The sequence below is a fragment of the Periophthalmus magnuspinnatus genome, chromosome 20, assembly GCF_009829125.3.
Source record: "Periophthalmus magnuspinnatus isolate fPerMag1 chromosome 20, fPerMag1.2.pri, whole genome shotgun sequence".
Lineage (NCBI taxonomy): Eukaryota > Metazoa > Chordata > Actinopteri > Gobiiformes > Gobiidae > Periophthalmus > Periophthalmus magnuspinnatus.
In genome coordinates this window covers 18,310,437-18,335,578 of record NC_047145.1, presented here as the reverse complement: position 1 = coordinate 18,335,578, position 25,142 = coordinate 18,310,437, and the positions used below count along the sequence as shown (strand labels likewise).

Genomic DNA, 25,142 nt, shown 5'->3' with positions numbered 1-25,142 from the left:
TACCGTCAACGTGATTTTATTTCTGCTACATCACTTTAATATTTTAAAAAGCCTATGTGCAGTTGTTGGATATTTTATATAACACTGGATAATGTATGGTTAGCGTCAATAAGTATCGTGTCTATATGATTAAAACATTAAAACGTTTTTCATCCAAATTGGTTTCTTCCATTCCCGTTGATATTCTCGCGAGATCATACATTCACACTACACGAGAGAACTAGCAGCTTGAGAAACAGCACGGTTTTATAAGGTACAGCTTTATTATCTGTGAAATTATGTATGAATTAATATACAGTTTTCTCTGACTTGTTGGGAATTTGTAGACTCTTGTATTGTGTTGTAATCACAGAGATAAAAATCCAATTAGAGTGTGGTTTACTATTACAAATGACAGCTAGTCCAGCTCAAAGTAAAGGCTAGGACTATTTTGGACCTTAACACTTACAAAAATCAATAACTCCGAAAATACAACATGATATCGGGGTCTTGTTCATGGTAGCGTTTGCTGTGTCATATTGGCTTCGCAGCTGGGCTAAAATTAAGGAAAGATCTACAAGTAAACGTCTGATTGCATCATGCATGCTTAGGTAAGGTAAAGTTTGCAGCTGGGAATTTATCTAATTATAATGCACTGGGTTAAAGTAGGCTTTTATGTATTGATTGGTGCTACTAATCACTTTTGATCCACGTGTTATTGCTGAATAATGACACAGTTATATACCTGCTTCATTTTTGACCTTTCACCTATGTAATTTTGTTTTACCACAGAATGCCATGTGAAGTAAAGCCTCGGTTTTTGTTACTTTATGGCTCTCAAAAGGGTCAGGCTCAGGCCATTGCAGAGGGGATATTTGAGGAGGCTGACAAACATGGACTAGTGGCAGAGCTCAGCTGTTTGAATGAAAATGAAAAGGTATTTGTTGCTTATGCTGAACCAGCCATCTATCTAACAATATTACCCCTTTGTCCTGTTTTTGTAAAGTACTGTGTATAATAAACTTATAGTGTGTAATAAACCGTTTGTTAACGATATATTACCTTTGTTTCAGTATAATTTAGAGAAAGAAAGTGCTCCTGTGGTTTTCATTGTGTCCACTACTGGAGATGGAGAACCGCCAGACAATGCCCTGAAGTTTGTAAAGAGCATTAAGAAGAAGACACTTCCCCCTGACCAATACCAACATCTGACTTATGCACTTTTAGGTAAATAATAATAATAATAATAATAATAATAATAATAATGTATGACGATGATGATTATTATTATTATTAAATTACTTGACAAGTGTATCTGAAGACTGAAAGTTGATTAAAACTCATATTTCCCTCTATATTTTTGCTTCAGCGTTAGGAGACACAAATTATGCAAATTTCTGTAATTGTGGGAAGACAATCGAGCGCCGTTTGCTAGAACTTGGAGCCAAACAGTTTTATGCAACAGGATATGCCGATGATGGTGTTGGGTAAGAAAAAAAAACTTTTATTGATTGCTTTCTTGTATTTGTGTATTATGTATAATTGGGAATGTTGTCTTGTCAGGTTGGAGCTGGTCGTAGACCCGTGGCTTGAAGGACTGTGGGCAGCAATTAAACAAGCATCCAACAAAATGGCTTCAGACAAAAATGATCAGTTAAAAGTAAACGTTACACAAACTCCCACCTTACAAGATGTGCAATTCAACCAGCTAAGCCTCAGTGATCACCAGCCCAATCCAGAAAATACCTCAAATATATCAACTGGTAAACATGCAGCAATGGTTACACAAACTGCCATTACTAAGTCCAAACCAGCATCATCAGAGACCAGAACTGACATCACCAGTGCACCTTCACTAACCAACTCTCTACCTCCTCTGTCTGAGTTGGCTCTCAATGTTCCTGCTTTACCTCCTCCGTTCTTGGATGTTGCTCTTCAGGAAGTAGATGCACAAGACAAGGTAAGATATTGCAAAAGATGTATGCTTATATTTTGTTATAATTAAATTGTTCTATATTTATTACGTTTGTTTTTAGACTTGTGGACCTCCAAATAAAGATGCCCTCTATGAGGTACCCATCTCAAAAGCTGTTAAAGTGACTAGTGGGGATGCTGTAAAGACGGCACTATTTCTCGAGCTGGATGTCTCTGTAAGCCATGCTATATGATTTTCAAAATTCATTATACATACACTTGATATAAAACATCATAAACAATAATATATATATTTTTTTTAGCAATATCCAGTGAACTATCATCCCGGAGATGCGTTTGATGTGTTTTGCCCAAACAGAGCAGGTGAAGTGGAGGAGATGCTGCGCAGGTTAGATCTTTGGGACAAAAGAAACCACCATGCTTCTATTTCACTACTAAAGGACACAAAGAAAAAAGGTACAGTGGTTTGAGATGGCTGTACTTTCATCTGCTAATTATTATGATTATGATGCTGTATCTATTATGCGGCACAGTGCTCCTAATTTCCCTGTGGGTTTAACTACAACATTTTCTTTTGGCCCAGGTGCCCAGGTCCCATCTCACATCCCTGACAACGTTTCACTGCTTTACCTGCTAACGTGGTGTCTAGAAATAAGAAACGTTCCCAAAAAGGTTAGTCATTCGTAAAAATGGTCACCACATGCTGTAATTGATAGTTTGGTATTTTATTCTTCTTGTTTTGTTCTATTAGGCGTTTGTTCGAGCATTAGTGGAATATACTGACGACAGCACACAGAAGAGGAGACTTCAGGAGCTGTGCAGTAGACAGGGCGCTGCTGACTATAACATGTTTGTCCGAGACCAAAGCCTCAGTGTTCTGGAGCTGCTCTCTGCCTTTCCGTCCTGTCGGCCTCCGCTCAGCCTCCTCATAGGTTAGTCTCAAACACAGTAAAGAAGATCTGGAAGCTTTAAAGGCTATTTTCTGATCAGTGTTATTTATTATTTGTCTTTATTTATTTATGTATTTATACATATTTGATGGAACCCAATGAGAGCACTTGGGCTCTCTTTTTCATGGGTGCCCTGTTTACAATATATGCAAAACAACAAGTATACAAGTCCATATAAAACATTAAAAACAGATGCAGGCGTGTGTTTAAAAGTTTGTAACCAGATTTTTAAATTGCGATTGTGTCACCAATGTATCCTGTTTTGCTTTTCCTTGGAGTGTTTTAATGTTGTTTCCTCATCAAAAACATACCTGGAGTTGTGTTTTGTTTCTCACACAAACCCTGCATATTTAGGCCATGTTCTTCTCTCAAACTGAAAACACTCTGTTCCACCTTGTGATGTCACGTAGTGCTACAGGAAGTGCTACACTATGTTTTTAACCTCCGTACACCTTCACCAGAGTCATTTGGATAATTTCAGCCATAGATTTGCCGTTAACTTGAAAACTACTGCTTAATGACATCACAAGGTGGAACAGAGCATTTTGAGCTTTTGGGATGTACACAGCCTAATAATAAAGGTTTACTCGAACATGTGTGAATCAAACAAAACACAGCTCCAGGTGTGTTTTTAAGAAGGTATTGTTATAATATGGCTTAAAGCTCACAAGGCTTAATTTTGTGTAATATAGGACCTTTTAAGTAGCTATTTCAAATCACATTTTATGGTACAGTAGTCAAACTGTACTTTCTACCACATGTATGGTAACTAATAGTAGTTGGTAAGTAATAGCAAGTAAAAACATTTAAAAACCTAAAAATAAAACACAAACATGAAATACACCTAAAGACAAGGGATCTATAAATTACATTACTTGGATACATATCAAAATGGGACACTAAAATGGGACTGAACCGGGAACTAAACCTGGACTAGACCAGGACCAAACACGTGTAAATGCACCACTGGACATGATACGCAAGTGCAGCAAGTAGCACAAACAAAGGAAGAAAATCCTGGAATATATTTCAAACTTTTATCTCTGTTCTTTTGTCGAGTTACAATACCAGATGCTTCTTCTTAATTAAAAAGCCTCTTTGGTACATGTGTGGAACAAATGGGAATTACAATGATTGATATGAGACTGAGATTTATGCACTGCAGCTGTGAATAAAAGTCACAGGTAAACTCCCAAATGTTTCACTTTAGTTTGAGACCCCAGGCTATGATAATTGAGGGTTTTTTTTTATATTTGAAGTGTCATTCATATAGTGTATTTCAGTATGTACATGTTCCATACTGTAGGGGTCACTGTAGCCCCAGCAAAGGAAGGAAAAAGCTTGTTGAGTTGAGTTGTCAGTTGCGCAAATGATCAGATTCAGACAAGATGCTTCACAGAACAAACATGGGCAGTAGATCAAACACGTTGATACAGAGGAGTGATCAATACAACAGTCAGGTTAGTCTTTGATAGGTCATGGTTGCTCTTTTGTAATATTTCAGCTATGTATTACATTTGATGATACTTTATTAGGTGTGAGGAATTCAATTTATATTTTTTTCACTTGCCTTTTGTCCATCTTTTGCTGTGAAAATAATAGACTGTTATAGTCATTATAGTTATGTTTTGAGCCATCAAAGTCCTTTTTATTTTAATCCTTGCCAAATCATTTTCTTCCAGCCCATTAATGCTTTTGGCTGAGTATAGATTTAATAAGCGTTGACTAAAACTTATCAGACAGTGAAATGAGTTTGGCCGTACTTTTCTTTGCGCGTTGAGCCGCCCTCTAAAACAGCTGTGTCACACTTATGCTCTTCCTCGTGTCACTGTTATTTTTGGCCTATTTGCCAACAACAGCACCTTTTTTTTTTACTGTGCTGGTCCGAAGCTGAATTTGGCAATCCGGACAATTCTGCTCAAGTGAAAAATATGAGGTTGGAGGGCCTCCGGGGCACCAGCTGTTCTTAGGAGGGGACCATTGGGGCTGTTTACTGGTGAGCCACTGACTTTGCAAGGGCGTGAGATTGGTGGGGCAGACCGGGGCAGGGGGCAGTCCTGACTCAGGGTGTTAAAAGTGTTCTGCTGCATTTTGCACTTGGTCCATTACCCCGGGCGTATGGGAGGTGTTTGTGTTTATGCTGATATGAAGTAACTATTAATAACAAGGGAAGATCTGGATAAAGTCCACATGTCTTTGGCCAAGTGCATGCTGCTGGTGTATATAGGAAAATACATAGAGAAAGTCAGCTCTCTTGTTACAGGCTTTATTGTCTCAGCTATAGTGTCACAAGAAAAGTTTTGAGGTCATAACCCGAGGGAACAGTGTGCTGTCTTAGCGCATATTTTTCATTTTCCTCCCAGCTCAAATGCAATCATACCAAGTAACAATTACTTTAAAACTCTGGCCCTGTGCAACCAAGTCTGTTTCCCAAGAGGTTGCGTCATTTACATTCAAAATAGCTACAAGGTGTAAAAAGTGTGGCTTCTCAGATCGTTTTCTACATACATTCACAGCTTATTCAATTATGAAACTATAACCAGTGCTTGAGAACTGACATGGCAAATAAAAAGGCATGAGCTTGCAGGTACATTAGTTTTGTGTTAATAATGGAGTATTCTCTGGAATATCGTAATAGAAACCAGGATTCCTAATGCAAGAATATATGAGTACAGAAAAGTCAATGCAAGTTGGTTCCCTTTTCCTTTTAAAACAGCACCTTTGGATATAAATTACACCACACAAAGTTTTGAGATGGAACAGATTATATTGTTGTGAGCAGCTTGATCGATGATACCCTGAAAATGATAATTTCAGAAAACATAGTGGGGGCCTGCGGGACTGTATTTTTTCAAAACCAAAACTTCTCTGGAAATGCATCGTGTATCCTGAAGCCCCCGACTAGCACGGCTCTAACGGGATATATCCTTTGTGTCTAGCAGCGCTATCATCAAGGTGCAGTGGAGTGAGATGATGGATTGATTGTCTGGTGTTTTGGACATATGCTGTCACACTGTGATAGAAAGGCAGGAGTCAGCCACAGTGCAGCTTTTTCTCTTCATATATACACACTCTAATAGATGGGGTGTGTTCTTGTTCACAAAGCAACATAGTATAAATCTTCAAAAGGAGCACACACTATATGCAGTGTATAGAACATCTCACATAAATGTAAAGGAAATTGTTCAAAGTAAAACATATTCAGTTATCTTCAACTGAATATGTACCAGTAGTATTTACCCTGATTTGTGCATGTTTGAGTACCGGTAGTCTTTAATTGCATATTTTCAAGACGCCATATTACCAATCAGTTTTCACTGCCAGCGGGACACATTCACTGCTCTGTAGTTACTTCATTATTGTATTTTATCTTAAACGATGATATGTGTGGAATTTAGCAGCATCGGGTAGTTGTTTTGGTGCAATGAAAAAATCCACTACTCACTAGTGTGAAGTGCAGCTACCTGTAGGAAGTGCCAACAGCTACTGTTTTCTAATGTGGAAGTGAGTGGGGTTGTTACTTTTATTACATTTTAGATGAATGTTGTGATTTAAAATGTGCAAATTATAACATAATGGTACACAGGTGCCATAGATTATATAAATACTGTATACAGCAGACACAAGTTTTAAAGTCTTAATGTCTTCTTTAAAGCCGTACTGTGTAATATTCCAGGCAAAGTAATACTATCACCATCCTGTACTAGGAAAGTTACACGATGCACCTTTAAGAAAAAGGTCCTTGTTAAGTTTTGTCTTGATCTAAGCTTAATGCTGGTTTTGTACTGGTTGAATATCATTTTGCACAGGTCATTCTTTTTAAAAAATGTCTTTTTTATTAATTGAAATGATTTTGAGCAATAAAAAATTTGAGCAGCATAGAACCAACCTAACAAGGACACATTGCTTTTAGTTATCAGCAAGGTTTTTAATCTGCCTTTTTGTAGCGTATAAAAAATACTTTGAGCTTAGTTTTAAGTGCAGCAGGTAAATGCGTTGGTTGAATAAATTGACATCACATCTCTGAGCTGTCTCCTTAACACTCTGAGCTGTTTATGTTTGAAAAAAGAAGAGGAGTGAGCAGATTCAGTCCAGCTGTTTGTCTCACACAGCAATTTAGCAGAAAAATGTGTTGTTGTAAGGCCTTAGATGGCGCATATGGTACGGCTTGACTTTCCCTTGTTCATCCATCTCCAAGATACCAGGCAGGGGAGTACGTCGGGAACGCATTTCTCATATAAACTTGCAAATATCATTGTGCCAGTCTGCTGCAAGGGTGGCAAAGTCAACTCTTACAACTTCCTCTGATTAACTGACACCTCCTCACCAATGTAATACACCTTTCCCATTAGTCGAAAGAGGGCACCTTCATGGACTGAATAAGCGGTTTCCTACTGGCTCCACATCTGGACACTTGGGACACCATAACCCTGAGTTTGTAATTTCATAAATATAGAAGTGCGTCCTAGAAATAAGGCAGTTGTATGTATGTATATATCTAGCCCAGGAGGAAGTAGGAACGCTATAGGTAGAGAGAAGTCTCAACAGACCAAGACGACATTCACTCATTCTTTCTCATCTCGGTCAGGCTTGTCTGTGAAACTCAATCCATGTGAGGAAGAGGGTGATTGACAGTTGTAATTTATTTATATATATTTTTTCCATTTTCAGAGCACCTGCCTAAACTGCAGCCCCGGCCGTACTCAGCAGCAAGGTGAGATACTGCATGCTGTAGTAGTCTGTGCAATTCCTAGTGTACCTCAGCTTTTTCTGTCACTTCTGTCAAATCTGTGTGAGTTTTGTAAGTTATTTTCTTATTAGCTTTTAAACAAAACCGTAATGTATTGTAATGCCACACATTTGTCTCCTACACAGTGATTTACACATAAACTCCATTTATTTTGGCTTGGTTATGACATTGTATTTTAACAATTTGTATTTTACTTCTCTGAGAAGGGCATAGAATCCCCTGCAAACACTACAAGGGCTTGCTAAAAGTTGACAAAGGTCCCAGATTATCTTGTTGCTTCTTTAAAAGTGCAGACAATAAGCCTACTCTAGTCTAACCCAATATCACAAGATCGCAAAGCCCCAACAGGGATTTATAGACTGCATTCCCTGAGCTTCAATTCACCAAGGAATATATAAAAAACATGGTGTAAGAAGCAGAAATGGTGAGAACCAGAGAAGGAGGCACAGAGATGAGGAATCTTGGAAACCCTGAGTGGAATTACTTTGTTTTAACAAACTGATCTGTAACCAAATTATTTAGATGGTGGATCCACCATCTGCTCCTCTCCATGGAGATGATATTGCTTTGGCTGGAATGTTCCACAGTATTAGGCTTATCTCCATGGAGACAAGCTGGTGATGCCACCAGACCAAGGTACAGGTCAGATCTGTGGAGAGCCGAGTTTTTTAGCAATCAAAACACTTGTAACTGAATAAACCCAAGGCAAAGTCAAATCATCTCCATGGAGACATGCCGGTGGCAGACCCCCCCACCAGAAAAACTACATAATGCACCTTTAAAAGGATTACTTGACATTAGCAGTGGAGGTTTGTGCAGACCTAGTGTCAGTCAGAAAAATACATGGTGTACTTTAGAAATTGCTAGTGTGTACTGCATCTTAACTTAACCAATCTTTGTTCTGTCATTGATTTGTTATTGTGCTCTTGTCAAAGTCCCCAGCCCCTGTCATTAGACCTGGTCCGCTGCTCTTGTGCTCGCTGTGTGTTTGGGCTGAGAGGCAGCAGAGACTGTGGTGGCTGTAGTTTATCAGATGGTGCAGAGACACATTAGAGGCCTGCATTATTGATGCTGTGGTCAATAGAGGTCTCCAGTGGCCCACAGGAACAGAGAGAGTGAAGGATGGGAGTGAGAGGGACTGCGAACGCTGCTCTACAGCCACATACTCTGGACTACAGAGCCGAGGCTGGCTTATTCCCGCTCAGTCTTTTATATGAGACCAGCCTTTGACAAACAGATGTAGTGAGGCTGTGTAGCTCACTACTCAAAGTCAACGCTCGTCAGATGTTTGGCTTGTACTTTTAATTGGCGTTCACTGTCGGTTTACCAATATTCTCTAATTGCTTATCTGAAAAGTGTTTCTTTACCTCATTAGGGTCACAAAAACACAATGCAGTATAAAAGATAAAATTAATACATTTGAAAGTCACTGATCTGTAAAACTCATGTAAACATATCCACATCAGAAAATGTCTTAAGCGAGACATTTTAAAAGAGTTGTTCTTTTGAATTTGTTGAATATTTGGGTAAGCTGAGATAGGGGTAACAAATTGAATTTACGGATCAATGCATTTAGTTTCTCTGTCTATTTTTTCAGTGTTCCAACTTTTTGGAAATGTTCAATACTTTTACACATTGTTGATATATTTTCTTCAGTTTGTCTGCCACACATATATACACACATACACACACTTTTTCAGTTTCCGTGCTTTTTGAGGACATTACATTGACTTGCATTCATTACTTGGAGACTCATCCTGCCCTTAGCCATAGTCATTACTTGCTTAATCCTAACCTTTTGTGACCCATATCTTAACTTTAAACCATGTTGTTGATCTAGTTCAGGATTCACGTGGGGATCTGATGTTTGTTCTCATAAAGGAGGCAGTTCCCTTTTATGAACCGAGTGTGCGTACAGATTCTAGTCCCTACGATGTGATAAATACCCACCCACATGCACTCTGATACACTCCCTGTTGTTTCCATTCTCCTCGCTGTCTCTGTCTATCTGCTTCTCTCCATGCTCCATCTCTCTGTAGCTCCTGTCTGAGGCACCAAGGAAAGGTGCATTTCGTCTTCAACGTGGTGGAATTCCCGGCATGCTCGTGGCGGCCCGATGGGAGGCGCGGCTTGTGTACTGGTTGGCTGTTTGACCTCATCAGCCCGGCCCTGCAGTCCTCCGGCGGCCAGCTTCTGCCAAAGGTAATGAGTTCACTGGAAAATGATGAGCTAAAAAATGTTGGCCCTTCCTCCGACTTGCTTGATATATTTTAAGTGTTCTAATTTGAAAGTACATGTGGTCAAAGGCGGTTTAATAGTTTCTACTCCAAAATGAAAAGGTTAAATGTCCCTCCCTCTCTGTCTTGTCTCATTCTATTAAAATGCCAATTGAGGTGACTGCCCCTGACAAATATCATAGTTCAAGAGTTGCTCCATTATAACTGTGGGGTAAAGCATTCTAGCCTGGTTGGATGGAGAACTGCTGTTTCGTATTAAATTATAATTTTGTGAGTTTTGGGCTGAGCTGCACAAAAAAAGATGGGGAAGCATTTTACATTTTACTGTTTTTTTTCACATCCGCTTTTACTATACATACTACTTATATGTTTGATCACCTTTATCAACAGAGCTAAAAAGGTTCTTATTCTGACTTTAATTCTGTTTAACTATTCCAACTTGAACCCATAACACTAAAGGCTCTATTATATTTGTAACACTGTAGACCAAATGTTTTATCTACTTTGAAAAGTTTTAAACTTCACTGGTCGCTGATTTTGCATTTACTGTGAATCCGAACTAATACAAACTATAGATTATATTTTGCGCACATAAACTTTCTCATTAGTATTTCTCAGTAGTTGATCAATAAATCAATTGAATCCCTCAGTGCACTGGGAGCATTGCTGTAATTAGCCTCATTAATTCATATTGTGTTTTGTGTTATGTCCTTTGACTCTAGGTTCATGTGAGTTTGCGGCCGAACTGCTCCTTCCGCGCGCCCTCTGACCCCTCTGCGCCTCTGGTGATGGTCGGACCAGGCACAGGAGTCGCACCCTTCATCGGTTTTCTGCAGCAGAGGTACATTTTGCTTTTGAGACAGTATTTATTTCTTACAAACTCAACATAAATATCTGCAAACTAGTTTGTCTATTTTGGGGAAAAAAATCTGGCAGCAAGTAGTGCAATTGTAGTTATATTTACTATTTCAATTATCAAGAAAAAGTATAAAGTTCATAGTTTTAAAAGTGTCCAGAAACTTTAATATACTAAACTACCGGTAATACAAAAATCCCATGCATTTCACAGTACATTGATATTGTACACAGTTTGACACACTGGAGACAAGATGTGCTGTTTGTTCTGCACATTGTATTAATTAATTAAATAAATAAATAAATGCAAATAAAATAAAAAAATATAAATAATAAAAAAATTAAATTAAGTAAATAAAAAATAATACTAATAAATTGTAAAAGAAAAATTCAAATCTATCAACTGGACAAAAAGTTGTTGGAGGGAAGACTTTTCACTGCTCATCCAAGCTGCTCCTTCGGCTTCAATGGATCATACCTTGACGACTGGGGAATTTCATAGACAAATTCAAATTGTAATTTTGATTTGATTGCATATAATCTTGCATCCTTGTGAACCAGATTTAATAAGACTAAACCAGGACTATAGTGTGTGCACACCAAATGAACATTGTTTTCAGGTTCTCTAAAAATATGAAAAATGGCACACAAACCTTTTCATAAAAACACATTAACTGACAAACTGAGACGCTGTATATAATCCATCACTGCCACGTCAAAGATGGGTATGGTCTTCAGTTGTTTATTGTGTTTGCTGAGTAATGAAAGCTCACAATGCTCAAGTAATGCTAAGTGTGCATCATCTTTGTGTAATTTGCCGAGACAATTAAATAGGCCCCTGCTCAAAACCGATAAAAGTCGACGTCATGTACAAGTCATAAAGCATAATAAATCTATCGGCGCGAGCTGTGATCACGCCAGGGATTATTTCAGATGCTTGGCTCCTCTCAACAGGAATAAATTAGTCTCCCGATGCAAAAGGTTTATGACTTGTGTGTAATGAACAGCCCTGTGTTAAAGCATGGAGGGGGGGATCGGCATCAACGTGAAAAGTCCAGACATCCAGATGGAGAAATCCAGAGACTTGGCACTTGATATTGGGCTGATATTGTTCAATAAATTACACATAACCAGGTTTATTTTTGGGTGCAGAATTTAATATGTACTCGTTATTTGCACTGAGTTGTCAAAAGTATCAAAATTTTGAAATAAATTGATACTAAAACGAGTTTCAAAACATTTGAGCAGGCATCAAAACTGAAATAATCACATTCATAGGACAGAAATTAACCTTAATTAACCTGAATACCTCTAGAACAGGAGTCTCAAACTCGCGGCCTGGGGGCCAATTGCGGCCCGCGAGAGGATATTTTGTGGCCCGCAGGACAATATGAAAGTTTAATGTTAGTGTGGCTTTACCACGTGTCACTCGCGCTGTCTCCTCCCGTCGCAAAAGATTCAACAAATAACGATGTATATCTATAAAATCCACAAGAATTGGCATATTTCCTCATGTAAGTTGAAAACAGCGATGACCTTTGAGAAAATTTTAAATACCTGATAAGCCCAGCCTCACCCAGACTTTGCCTCCTGCGGCCCCCGGCTAATTTGAGTTTGAGGCCCCTGCTCTAGAATGATCTTGATCTGTATCAGAACAAGTATAAGACACATAGGATAGTATACGCCCATGGACCACTATGGAACCTACCTGGATGACTGAGGGATTACAAAGATATAAGGCCACATGGGAATATATGATTTAATGTTGAAAATTACATTCTCTAAGTAATGCTTTTTATTTTCATTGTGTTATCGGAATTGGTACCGAGTATCGAGTCTATTCCTTAGTATCAAAATCGAGCTTCAAATGTTAGTATCATGACAACACTAATTTGTACTAAGTCATTTCAATTCAATTTAATGTGTTTTAGACATTGGGAATTAAAAAGGATGAAGGATTTTCATGGTTGGATATGTTGTCAGACTGTAACTGTGAAAAATCGTAAAATAATGTTGTTTCTGGTCATAATTAGTGATCTGAACAAGTCGGCTCTTTTGAACGGTTCCTTAACATGAACGGTTGGAAATCTTATTTTTTAAAAGAGTATTTGTATGCATTTTTATCCTGATTAACGCTAAACCAACACAAGAATCAGCACAGAAGCAGAGCAGGCAACACAAGTGAGAGCTTTGTGCACATATTTGACTTTGTAATAAAGTTTTTCTAATATTATTATTGTATTGCAAAGGGTTAACACACTCCCACTCTCAGTTTGAACCATTTTAAACACATCTGAGCCTTGATCGTTTCTCTCTGGGATTAGTTTGTAGATAAAATGAGTTCTCACATTGGCTTCTGTCATATAAATAGGCCCAGTTTTTTCAACGGCTCTTTCAAATGAACAGATTCAAAAGATTCGGATCCCATAAAAGAACCAAAAGTCCCATCACTAGTCACAATAATTATAACACTAAAACCAGATTTTGTGACCTCCTTATCACACTTCAAAACTGGTTATTGTAACAAAGCCCAACTTGACTGTGGCCATTTTCTGCCAAAGGATACTGTGACATTTAGTTTGATTTGATGTGGATAAATTGAGTGCAGAAATCCAGATGAGCTGTCAAAAGGATTTAGTGTGACCGAGCCCGCCATACTAATACCCAATTGTTGCCCGCGTTCACCTCAACTTGAGCCTTTTATTTTTTCTTCCTGTCGAAGTGTTTCTCTGTATGAATGAGGTTGCGGCCCAGTCAGGTCCAATTGTCTGTGAATCCCAGGACGGCGGCTCTGTTTTGCTGTGTGGTGATTGTGGCAGAGGTGAGTGTAAGGGTAAACGGTGTCGGAGGAGAGCCGATGGATGTTGAGGTGGGCCTTTCAAGCCATTTGCACCTCTGGGGTCCGGAAGCAATGGGCATGTGTCAAAATATCAGATGGTACAGATCTTAATGTTAAAGGCAAGGACAGAAGCGTAGTGTCTGGAGCTGAGAGTCTTACATTGGCACCAAACTTCTATTTCAGAGTGACTACTTTGGTTGCCTTTTGCATATCACAGATTTGACACCCCTCCCACCATAACTCTTATATAAGATGGTGTTGGCTTGTGAGTGTATAAAATATTCCCTTGAACAAATTCCAGGGATCTTTATAGGCCTGTCACGATAATTACTACATCACTTTATCGTTCAGTATATCTGAGATTAAACTATTTTTTTTGAGTCAGTATTTATCGTGGGGGCTTTTTCTTTGCACCAGTGGGGAACTTTTAGTTATTTTTCCTGTTCTACGATAAGATTTGAGCTGCAGAGGTTTTAATAAATAACATCTATGACTCATTCTAGATACAAACTCTACTAAAGTGTTTCATTCGGTTATTTATTTATTGGAGTTTTTGTTTGTGAGGAGAATTCTACTTACAGGTTGTTGGTTCAGTGGTATAATTAGTTTCAATATGGTTGTTTATGGTTTATATTGCTAAAGGAAATATAATCGCGCTTCCAAATGTGTTATCATGACAGGGCTAGACGTTTAATTATTACAGTCATGTGAACTATTGAGTAAATACAGTCTGTTTTGTAATGGGCCTAATGACTTGTCCATTATAGTGTGGGATATATATGTTATTATTTGACGATACTTCCAGTGCTACATGTTTTAAACTATTTGTTCCAACAGTTTACATGCACAGTCTGGTCAAACAATATCATAATCCTAATTATACAGAATCAAAATTTCACACAGGGCCAGTGCAGCTGACATCATGTCCAGATCAGAGAATACAATCATCCAACTGTCACTGGAGTATTGTATTTGCCTTTGAGGCTTAACCAGGTCTACTAAGCTACAGGACAACACAGGGACAGTTCGATCGCCCCCTCACTACATCCCCACTGTTAATCAATATCTCTTTTCAGAGTGCTTTACTCAAGTGGAGAGGTTTTTAGCAAGTGCAGGAAGAGATTCTAAGGTCAGAAACTTGTTTTGTGAAAATGCCTCCCAGTAAGTAACAAGTGCGGCCATATTTTAACCTATTTGTGTCTAACTGTTAGCAATAATCCCTTTAATAAGCTTTCATTTAAAAACTGAAAAATAAGTTTGCTTAAATTAATATTTGGGGATGCCCAGAGGCTTAGTTGGCCCACATCTGCTGTCACAAGTTCAATTCAAGTTTGTGTGTTTGCAGACACCGAGCGTTCACTTATCTCTCTAAACAGGCAGCCGATTACAATTAGGATCAGCGTCTTGTTGTCCTTTAAGTGAAGATGATTTTAATTTAACATGTACAGTGTGTTTGCTACGGTAATTTTTGCAAAGTAATTTCAATGATTAAGCCCCAAGCTGTTGTTGTGTTTCGGCATTTGGTGAAGTTGCTCCTTGTTTGTATGCCTGAAAAGACACCAGAGCACTTGCGCTCAGCTTGCAAAGAAAACGGGATGAAAGTTATGAGATAATTGTGATGTTTACCAAGTCGTCGGCAGCGCAGCTTGCCTTGCAGTTTCCCCCCACCCGCTGATCATGTAAACGATGCTGATAGGCAACCAGCCCTGATTCCCACCCCAAAACGGAGGACTCTATAGAGGGTTCTTTCCCTGGGGATCGCATTGCAGCCAATTCTAGCGTAGAGCTCTGATTTGTATTCAGGCAAAGGCGCCGCTGTGGTCTGCTCAGAATGGAATCCAGGTTTTTCATATTGGTATTGATCCCTTTAGGGCAGGCGGCGGAGGAGAGCAGAGGAGGCCCACTAAAATGAGTTGACTTGAGGCTGTTTGCAGATCAGAAGAATCTCGTCCAGGATGCTAATGGGCGGGATCTGAGCATTTGGATGGAGTCAGGCAGACAGCTCTGTTAGCACCGCCACGCAGTTCAAACAAACTCGCCCTTAAAGCTTTATTAACTGACCAGATTTTCATTTAATTAAACAAGTTGATGCATTAAAAGGTCAAGGCTCCAAAATTGTTCCTTCTACTCACAATATTAATTTGCTGAGTGTGATTTCAGGCACCGAAAGGATAAAAAAAAAGTGGAAAAAATAAAATTCATATAAAATTCAACTTATTTAGACAAGTAGATGGTTTTATCGCACATTCTGTTGTTGTCCATAACAAATATACATAGGTGTCAAGTGCAAATAGAGATTCATAATCACATTCATGGCAAGGCAAGACAAGTTTATTTATACAGTTATATTTTATACAGTTATTTATACAGTACACACAAAGAAATTGAAAGTGCTTTATAGAATAAGAATGGGATTAAAATCGCAATACAGACAAATCAAAATATAAATAATTATCATAAAATTATTAAAAGAGAAGAGTGCACAATACAAACCTTTCAGTCATATGCACAGATAAACAGAACCATTTTGAGCCTGGATTTAAACATTGTAAACGTAGAGACCTGTCTCACATTTCAGGAAGACTGTTCTAGGTTTTAGCTCCATAAAACTGAAACACTGATTCCTCATGTTTAGTCCTGACTCTGGGCACCAGCAGGAGGACGGTCCCTGAAGTCCTCAGAGCACGAGATGGTTTATATGGTACTAATATGTGGGAGATGTGGGAGAGACTCACAAGCAGAGCTGCTTAGTCTATTCTCTGAGCCACAGGAGCCAGAGACCTGAGCACAGGACACATGTGTGAAGTACTTTCTTGTTCTAGTCAGGACCTGAGCAGCAGTGTTCTGAATGTACTGCAGCTATTTTACCGCTTGTTTAGAAGGCCAGTGAGCAGGCCGTTACAGTAGTCTAACCTACTGGAGACAAACGCATGGATAAGTCACTCCAAATCTGTATCTACCAGTATATATTCATATTTTGGTATTTTAGTAAAAATCATGAATGCAGTCAAATGCTTCTTTTGCGACCTCCAGTTTCTCAGGCTCACTAAGTATACAAAACAAAAACATTGAAATTGCTGCACATTGATTAAATTTGTTGTAATCTTGAGAGAAATTATTGCATAGGGAATTTGGTGTAAATCCTATTCTAAACCATTATGCAAGTCAATGCCATTTTTTATTTTAGGATTTTGCACGTAATCCAATGACAAGCTGTGTGTAACCAGCGCGTCAGTCTAATCCGTATGCAAATCACTGCAGAAGAGAAAATAAGTTGATTCCTGTGTTTTACTGCAAAAAGAGAAAAGTTTAACTGAAGCAACATCTTATCCTTCGTAAACAGAAGTTGGAGACACAGGGAGGATGTCCACAGCTGGTGTTGGTATTCCTGCTCTTCTGGTTCTTTGCGGTTGGTCAATAGCAGCTCTCTGTCTTCACTTATCTGGGGTTACAGAGGAATCCTGGCTCGTCTAGGCCTGGCTGACTGATGGCATCATGAAAGGGGTCAACTGTTGTTATCGGCGTCACCTTTACGGCAGGTGTATACAGCAGATACAGGCCTCCACTGAGAAGCGACTGGTGCATGTAAAAGACTCTGGGAGCTCAGCCAGAACTTCTAAGCCATAAGGCTTTTTTATGCTTGAATTTTACATTGGCGTCGAAGCACTTTGGGAGATAAGACTCCCACACACAATAAACATCAACTTGCTTCAAATTACCCCAAAGCTGTTGGTCTAAAACTGTGGTGCAAGGACTAGCGGTGGTGCTCAGTCAGAAATCTCATGTTTAGCTTTTTCATTTGATTAAACTGAATGTGTTTTATGTGTCTGGTTTGTTGTAGTGACCCATGAAGAAAGGGAAAAAAACACTTTTTTACTGGTTGGAAAGATGTTTAAACTTTGAATGAAAGAAAACATCTACAGACATTTCTACACATATTGTTGAATGGATTATAATTTCTCTGTTATGTCACTAGTGCTGCCTTTATCAAGAGTTATGTTCTATAGCTCTTTACATGCAGGTTTACGTTTGGAGCATGGATTGAATTGAACTTTCATATTTTCCCTTCTAAAATCCCCACAATTATTACAGGCCTGTTTTCGTTCTCATGATTATTTGTGACCTTAATAACCATGAATACTGATTTACCAAATAATCTTGGCACCACTTGATTTCATGTTTGTAGAAGTTTTGTTATAGTGATGTTCCAAATATGTCCAGTTTAATCTGTAGTTTCTGAGATCACATCACATCAGCGTCCTGCTCTAGAGGCCTATTTCCTGGTGTAATGTAATCACACACTGCCCTTGCTGTGGCTTGTATTGTCATTTCAGTGCATTAGGACAATGGTGGCCCCGGCTGTACTGACAGTGCAGACAGTGCTTAATGCTGTCACTGCTTGTCTTTAACCTTTGTACATGGAAGGACTCACTCTCCTCTCCCCTGTCTGCTCCACGCAACTCTTGTTATTGATTGAATGCTAACAGCCGATTGTTTGACTTTCAGGGAGAAGCAGAGGCAGGAGAACCCGGGGGTGGCATTTGGCGAGACGTGGCTCTACTTTGGATGCCGGCATAAAGATAAAGATTTCCTTTTCAGGTACTTTTCAATGTATTTTTCGAAACTTTTATCATAAAGCCCCTTGAACTTGCAAATTCCCTCGCTAACCTTTTGTAAAGCGCATACACTATTTTCACCTTGCCACGTGCACTCCATATATTAAAATATGTGACCCATCATTATGAACATTGCTCTGTATGAATGCAATGTGGGTGTATTGTATGCACTTCAGCGTGTTACACTGTGCTAAAAGTTGTTCTCAAGAGAAACCTGTATGAATAAATTCAAAAGCAAAGCAATACTATTTTAATCAAGGACACGTGTCTCTTCGTCGTGAATGTGGAAAATATTTTTGCTAATACAAAAGAATAAGGCTGAACAGGTCATGTAAAAGGTTATGTGACAGTTTGAATGGTTTACAGAGCTAATTGGTGGATATTTTTGTTAAATTATTCTAACCAGGCAAGCATTTATTGAATTTTTCACAACAAAAGATTCATGAGATTGCATATTCGACAAAAGGCATACCAGACTGATAAGTGGTAGCCATCAGTAGTGAGTGAATTTGGATATTGCTGTGCATTTGTTTGAATACCTGAATCTCGCTGTGCCCACTGTCTCAGTAGTATAAGTACATGTGAATGAATTAGCATTGTTAATATCAGCAGAGGAGGCGCCAGTATGTTGTTTGCTCCCCTTTGTTTCACTGCACGCCTTTGTTAAATGGAGACTCAAAGGCTGTTGTACAAGTGTGTCTGTGCTTCACACCCCCACAGTGTTGACCGAGCCGATTAGTGCTTGTTTTATGTGCCTCCTGTGAAGTGCTGTTTAAATAGGTTAGTGCACTGAGAACAACATACCTGCTGCTGAATAGTACCAATACATTTGCGTCTGCTGGATTCCGACACAGCAGTGATACTGACTCCTATTGAATTGAAGATATATCCTGCTTTGCATTTGTATTGCATTTGAAATGATGTGCAAGACTGTCCTGTCCCAGTGTTGGAGGAATATGACGGATAAGAAATAGGTAGCTAGTACATTATAGAAAAGTTTACAAACTCTGTGTCTCTGGCTTTATGTTACAACTATCATTAAACTACAGTTATTACACTTAAAAGAAACCAAGTGCCTTTTGGTTAGTTTCTGTAGAAATTGGTGCAAATAGTTGTTGTAGTGGTCATGCTATTTTATGGTACTGGAATTTTAAAGGTGTACTATGTAACAGTTATGTAACAGTATGTAACAGTTAAAAAACAGGGTCCGACACCTGTTTTTTAACCATAAAAAACAAAAAATATCTGTAAATTTGTAAATGCAAAATAGATACGTTTACTATTTCAATGAAACATAAAGCAATGAAACAAATGATGGACGTAGCCAAAAGAAAGGTCCCGTAGTGCTCCTTTGATTAATAATGGGGGTAACAGTAATGTGATGAAGTGTTACTTTAAGGTGAAGCAAGTACTTTTAAAGATGGCATTATTAATTATGTTACATGTAGTTTGAAGTTGTTTAGTAAAGTAAGCTATTACTTTAGGATAATATGAAGTAATTTTTCCACCTCAGGGCTTGTTAGTAGGTAGGTAGGTGGCAGTATTGTACCTTCAAATGTAAAATATGAATACATTCAGGTGTGTAAATATGCCAGAAATGGGTAAGGTTTATGTAGGTAGAGCTCATATACAAAACATGTAGAAAAAACATGAATGGTCCCATATTAGGCTAATTTCTGATCTATGTTGTTGCATCATCACAGACATACTTGGAGTTGTGTTTTTGTTTCATTCACATACATTTAACAAACGAATCCTGCACATTTAGGCTGAGTTCTCTCAAACGGAAAAAACTCTGTTCCATCTTGTGATGTCATGTGGTAATACAGGAAGTGCTCCACTTTGTTTTTAACCTCCATACACCTTCACTATCATTTAGATGATTTAAGCCCAGGAATTGCCAAACGCTACTGAACTAAAGGTAAAAGGAGCTGTTAACTTGAAAACTAGCACTTCATGACATCACAAGGTGGAACAGAGCATTTTGAGCTTTGGAGATGTAGACAGACTAATAATTACTCAAAGATGTGTGAATGAAGCAAAACACAACTTCAGGTATGTTTTTGGGGAGGTGACAACCTTATATGATGGCTTAAAGCTCACAAGAATCAATTTTGCATAACACAGGACCTTTAATAACAAGGTAAGTCTGCTATTCTGCTGCTATTGTATCCTATAAAACCTTGTAAAATGAATTATACAAATTGATCCATACACCATCTGTAAACAAAGCCTGGCTGTTTTAAGATGGCCGTGTGTGTGTGTCCCTGTGACCTGAGGAGCGCAGCTGTGCCCCTGAACACCGATGTCACACAGGGTGAAGACAGGATGTTCTGTTATCTCATCTAGACATTTTTCATCAGCAAAAACAAACACGCAGAGCTACAATCAACGGCAGCACTTACCATCTCTGTGAGAGGCTGCTGTCACTCTGCACTGCTCCCTTCTGAACGCCTTTAATGTGCGTCTGATTGTGCCTTAGAACAGGCTTTAAGGTGGAACTGCACACATTCACTGTAAGATCTGGAGATACTTCCACAAGCTGTTGTGTATAAACAGTAAATATTAACCCTTTAGAAAAACCAAATGTTTTTTCTTCAACAAATTCAGCTGGGCTGTTTTTTGCCAGCTTCCTGCCACAGAGGTAATCGCTCCATAATGATTTAAATCAACTGTCAAACCAGCGAGCTTCAGCCATTCCTCACATTTGTAATGGATGTTTATCATTTCCAAATCATTTGTTTATTTCAACTTAATGAAGAATTATTGATTCCATCTAAATCTTTTGTAGAGAATATTAGTAATGTTTTATATTATGTAAAATCATGCAAGCACTTTCATAAGCAGGTGCTCAATTGAAAAAACAAACAAACACTGCAGCGTTCATCAATTTTATTATATTAAATACATGCATTTTCTAATTTGTTGTAGTGGTGGAACGTAACAAAGTAAAAGTAGTAAAGAACTGTACTTGAGTACATTTTTAAGTGGATACTTTTTACTTTTACTTTGCTACATGTGAGAGCAGGCATCTGTACTTCTCTACATTTTTGAATAGGACTGAAAAGTAAATGTATTTTTCATTATTGTTTGAGACCTGGGGGTTTATTTTAAACACATTATTTGTTTGAACAAACATAATATACAAATAAAAACGGATAGCAAAAAAAACAACAAAAACCAATTGATTCAGTTGCTTCTGTTGAACAAAATTCAGCACAAATCTTTATCAAAATCACTACATCTGAAGCTTTATTAGAGCTCAAAACCTACATGAAATACTTTTACTTTTGAGTACATTAAGGCTTTTACTTAAGTACATTTTATCATTGCTCATCATTCATATCATTTGCTCTGGTATCTATACTTTTACTTAATTAAAAAAAAAAATTGTGTACTTTTTCTACCACTGATTTTTTTTCTTCCATTTAGTAATAGCAATACAACATTGTAACTTAGATTTTCATAGTGGGACATTATGATTTATATCTTGTCCATGCAAATATACAGAGCATGAACAATAGATTTATTACTATTTCTTAGAGACATTGCCAAGAGCAATTTGAACACAAAATTTCTTCTTCCCTCTTGCTATTCAAGTGAGGTTTTTTGCATTATTTTTAGTGTTGGTTTTGCTGCAGAGCCCAGATCCCGTAGGCACAGACCTTCACACACGATCATGCTTGTAGTGTGTTTTTGCTTATTCCGACTGCTTAACTTTAAACAAGCAGCTCAGAGCCACAGAGAAGCCCCCCTCTCTCTCACTCCTCGTGTCTTTCCTCTCCAATAGGACCCCAGGCTCTGTACAAAACACTGAAGCAGGAGTAGTTGGCAGGCGAACCACTGATAGGGAGCAAGGTTATAGACCCAAATGCAAGGCTGGGAGAATTGATTGCAAAAAGATGCTTATAACAGGGGCCGACCTTGCTTCGGAAATCTATATTTTTTCGGCTTTTTTCTCGTTAAACAAGATAAATTGGATGTCTGGCACAGTTTTGCTCAGACCTTTGCCCGTTACTGTTCGGTTTTATCAAGATTGACAGCATTGGTGTTCGGAGGAAGCATTTCGTGGGTTGTGTCTTGCAGGGCATTTGACAACAGGGCTAATTACCTTGAAGGAGTATAAGTATAAGCACAACATGATTACTTATCTAGTGAGAAGGGATTTATAGTGTTTTATATATACAGACCTTTTTTGTGAGGTATTTCAGAAATGGTCTACATCTAAACAGATCTATCCCCTTTGATTCAAAGGGTAATGTCCTTGAAAAACCTGGAAGAACCAGATTTAAATAAATTAAACAAATTGATCTCCCTTTTGCAGAGAGGAGCTGGAGGGTTTCGTGTCCAGCGGCACATTGAACCACCTCAAAGTTTGTTTCTCAAGAGACAACGAGGAAGTGGAAGAGGAGGTCACCGAGTCATCCACACGACCCAAATACGTCCAACACAAACTGCTCTTCGACAGCAAGGCCATAACCAGCATCCTGCTGCAGAGAGGCGGCTACATCTATGTGTGCGGGTGAGAAATCATAACATATGTACAATTTATTCACTGTAAAACACACATCGCTGTCCTCGTTATGGCATACTCTATGTAAATATATTGTGTTGTGTTTATTTAAAAATCCAATGACAGTTTGAGAGATAGGTCAGTGCCTGTCCATATTTATTTATCAATTCAATCATGTAACACATAACTGTGTTTTTGGCTTTAGTGTGCAAATTGTATATGGGTTTAATACATAATTAATAATTAAAGGTGCACCATGTAACATTTCTGGCAGGGGGTTCGCCACTGGTTTATTTCCATGGTGACGTTATTGCTTTGCTTGAGATCTTCCTCAATATGGTATTAAACGTATCCATCATTAATTGTCTCCATGCAGACAAGCAGATCACGAACCCTCCACCAGAAAAGTTACATAGTGCACTTTTTAAATATTAGTAAAATAAATTGTACAATGTTTCTCCCTTTCAATATAATTAGTTTTGTCTGTGTTCTTAGTCTTAAATCCTTGTTTTAAAATTATAATTATTAATGTGAACCAACTAACTATTTACCATACAGTGTGAAAAAGTCTTTTATTAAAGTCCAAATTGAACAGAAAATGGTCTGCTCTGACACAGTGGGATGGTAAAACACCAGATATGAAGCTGCAACATTAGTGCTAATTATATTCGACATGGTGCCCTTTCATTAATTCAGTTTTCTCACCAGGGACGCAAAGAACATGGCCAAGGACGTGAACGACACACTGATGGAGATGATCAAAACTGAACTCCAGGTGGACCAACTGGAGGCCATGAAGACACTGGCGATGCTGAGGGAAGAAAAGCGCTACTTACAAGACATCTGGGGCTGACTCTGCTGCCTGCTCTCAGAAAAATCACTGCGCTCAGCTATAACCTTTAGATTCTTTAGAAAAATAGTGGAAAAAGTCTGACTGCTAAAGCCAAAGCCCAGAGGTAGTTTACACAGCACAACAGCTCAAAGATGGACCGGAGCTTGACCCGGGGATAAGGGTCCGTTACGTCACCTTGGGTATTGCTGCGCCCAACACAAATGACCTTGGCAGGCCAATAGGGCTGCAGCTGATTGTTCTAGCAGCGTGAGAAAGCTTTTAGCGTCGACAAGCGCGCGCTCCTGTCCTTTCTATGGAATAGACATTCACTTCCGTCGGCGGTGATGGAGAGATTTGGAGTGGAGTGAGAGTGGAGGGAGGGAGGATATACTTTCAGGCCGATGGAAAACAACATTTCAATCTGAAGTTCTTTATCGACATACACAGAGCCCGTAAGTGGTTATTATCGTTCAGGCGAAACACTTCAAGACTTTTTTTTAAGTGGATGACTGCTCACTGCCAGTTGATGCACTTTTTTACCTTATTAAAAATGTATTATTTTACTAATTAATTCAACAGCTATGGATCTATGTTTGAGGGTCAGTCTAGACAATGGCGAGTTAGCTGCTGTTTTGGAATGTAAGGTTTTACGGTTAATCAGTAATCGTGATCATTCAGGTCAGAATATAATGTTAAGAGCTGAAGAAATAAGCTAAGTGGTCACATTTTTATATAGCGCTATGTCAGCTTCAAGGCATTCAAAGCGCTTCACATCAAGGAACCACTCACATTCACACACACATTCATACACTGGTGTACGCAGACTCTGGGGCGAGGTGGGTTAAGTATCTTGCCAAAGGACACCATGAGAGCGGGATTGGAACCACCAACCATTGGATCAGTCTCCTCACTCTACCAACTGAGCTACTGTTGTCCCCCGTTATAATCGAAAGTTCATTTCAATTCAGTCTATACACCAGAAAACTAAGGCAGTTTATGTCACTTTAACTTTATCATTCAGAGAGTTTGATTTCTTAAAGCTTGTCACATAATGAAGGAGTAGTGAGCTATTATACACTGAATGAATGCAGATTAAGACTGACTGTTGTTTGGTCATGGTGCCAATAATCGTGAAGAATTGTTAAATTGTGATGTTTCTTCTAATTACAACACTTAAATGACATCTCTACTGCTGATATTTTAAAACACGCTGACAACCATTTCATCAAGTTAAAACTTATGGACAATTTCAAGTCACCTGTTATAGATATACACACATATATAGATACACTGTATACATACATACACACACACACCAGGAGCAGTCCATCCAAGAGACTGCTGTTACTCTTTGTTGGTGAATCACAGCCTCTGTACTGAGTAGCAAAGGGCACTAACCTCTCTGCCCCCATCCACCCACATTTCTTAATTTAGCATATTTTATAATTTTAATGCAGTTTTTATGGCGGCCTGAATTTCATCATCGTCACGAAACATTGCACATTTGTTCTGTTACTTCGAGCCTTCATGTAACCTTGAGACTTCCAGTTCTTTAAAAGCAAACTTTTCTAGGACCCGCAAACTCGAGTAAATCTTTTATTGAGTGGTGAGAACAAACACTGCTGCTCCATGTGTG

General features: G+C 38.6%; 1 protein-coding gene across 2 annotated transcripts; it reads left to right on the top strand.

Moving 5' to 3' along the window:
* Nucleotides 1-195: 195 nt before the first annotated feature.
* Nucleotides 196-25,142, top strand: mtrr (5-methyltetrahydrofolate-homocysteine methyltransferase reductase). 2 transcript variants are annotated; one of them, XM_033985866.2, is made up of 15 exons: nt 196-253; nt 772-916; nt 1,053-1,206; nt 1,349-1,466; nt 1,543-1,939; nt 2,016-2,129; nt 2,217-2,370; nt 2,498-2,586; nt 2,666-2,846; nt 7,536-7,578; nt 9,654-9,816; nt 10,574-10,692; nt 18,052-18,144; nt 22,486-22,683; nt 23,383-25,142. In XM_033985866.2, the coding sequence occupies exons 2-15, from the start codon at nt 773-775 to the stop codon at nt 23,525-23,527; spliced, it is 2,112 nt and encodes a 703-aa protein (XP_033841757.1). In that variant the 5' UTR covers nt 196-253; nt 772; the 3' UTR covers nt 23,528-25,142. The 2 variants fall into 2 exon arrangements, with proteins under 2 accessions (XP_033841757.1, XP_055085929.1); XM_055229954.1 differs by lacking the exon at nt 196-253 and adding an exon at nt 492-590.

Bases quoted from the DNA above. Each gene is read 5' to 3' on its own strand.
- mtrr (XM_055229954.1), top strand. From the start codon at position 496: ATGGTAGCGTTTGCTGTGTCATATTGGCTTCGCAGCTGGGCTAAAATT. The intron at 2,371-2,497 runs GTACAGTGGTTT...CTTTTGGCCCAG, and splicing joins AAAGGACACAAAGAAAAAAG to GTGCCCAGGTCCCATCTCAC. The intron at 2,847-7,535 runs GTTAGTCTCAAA...TTCCATTTTCAG, and splicing joins TCCGCTCAGCCTCCTCATAG to AGCACCTGCCTAAACTGCAG.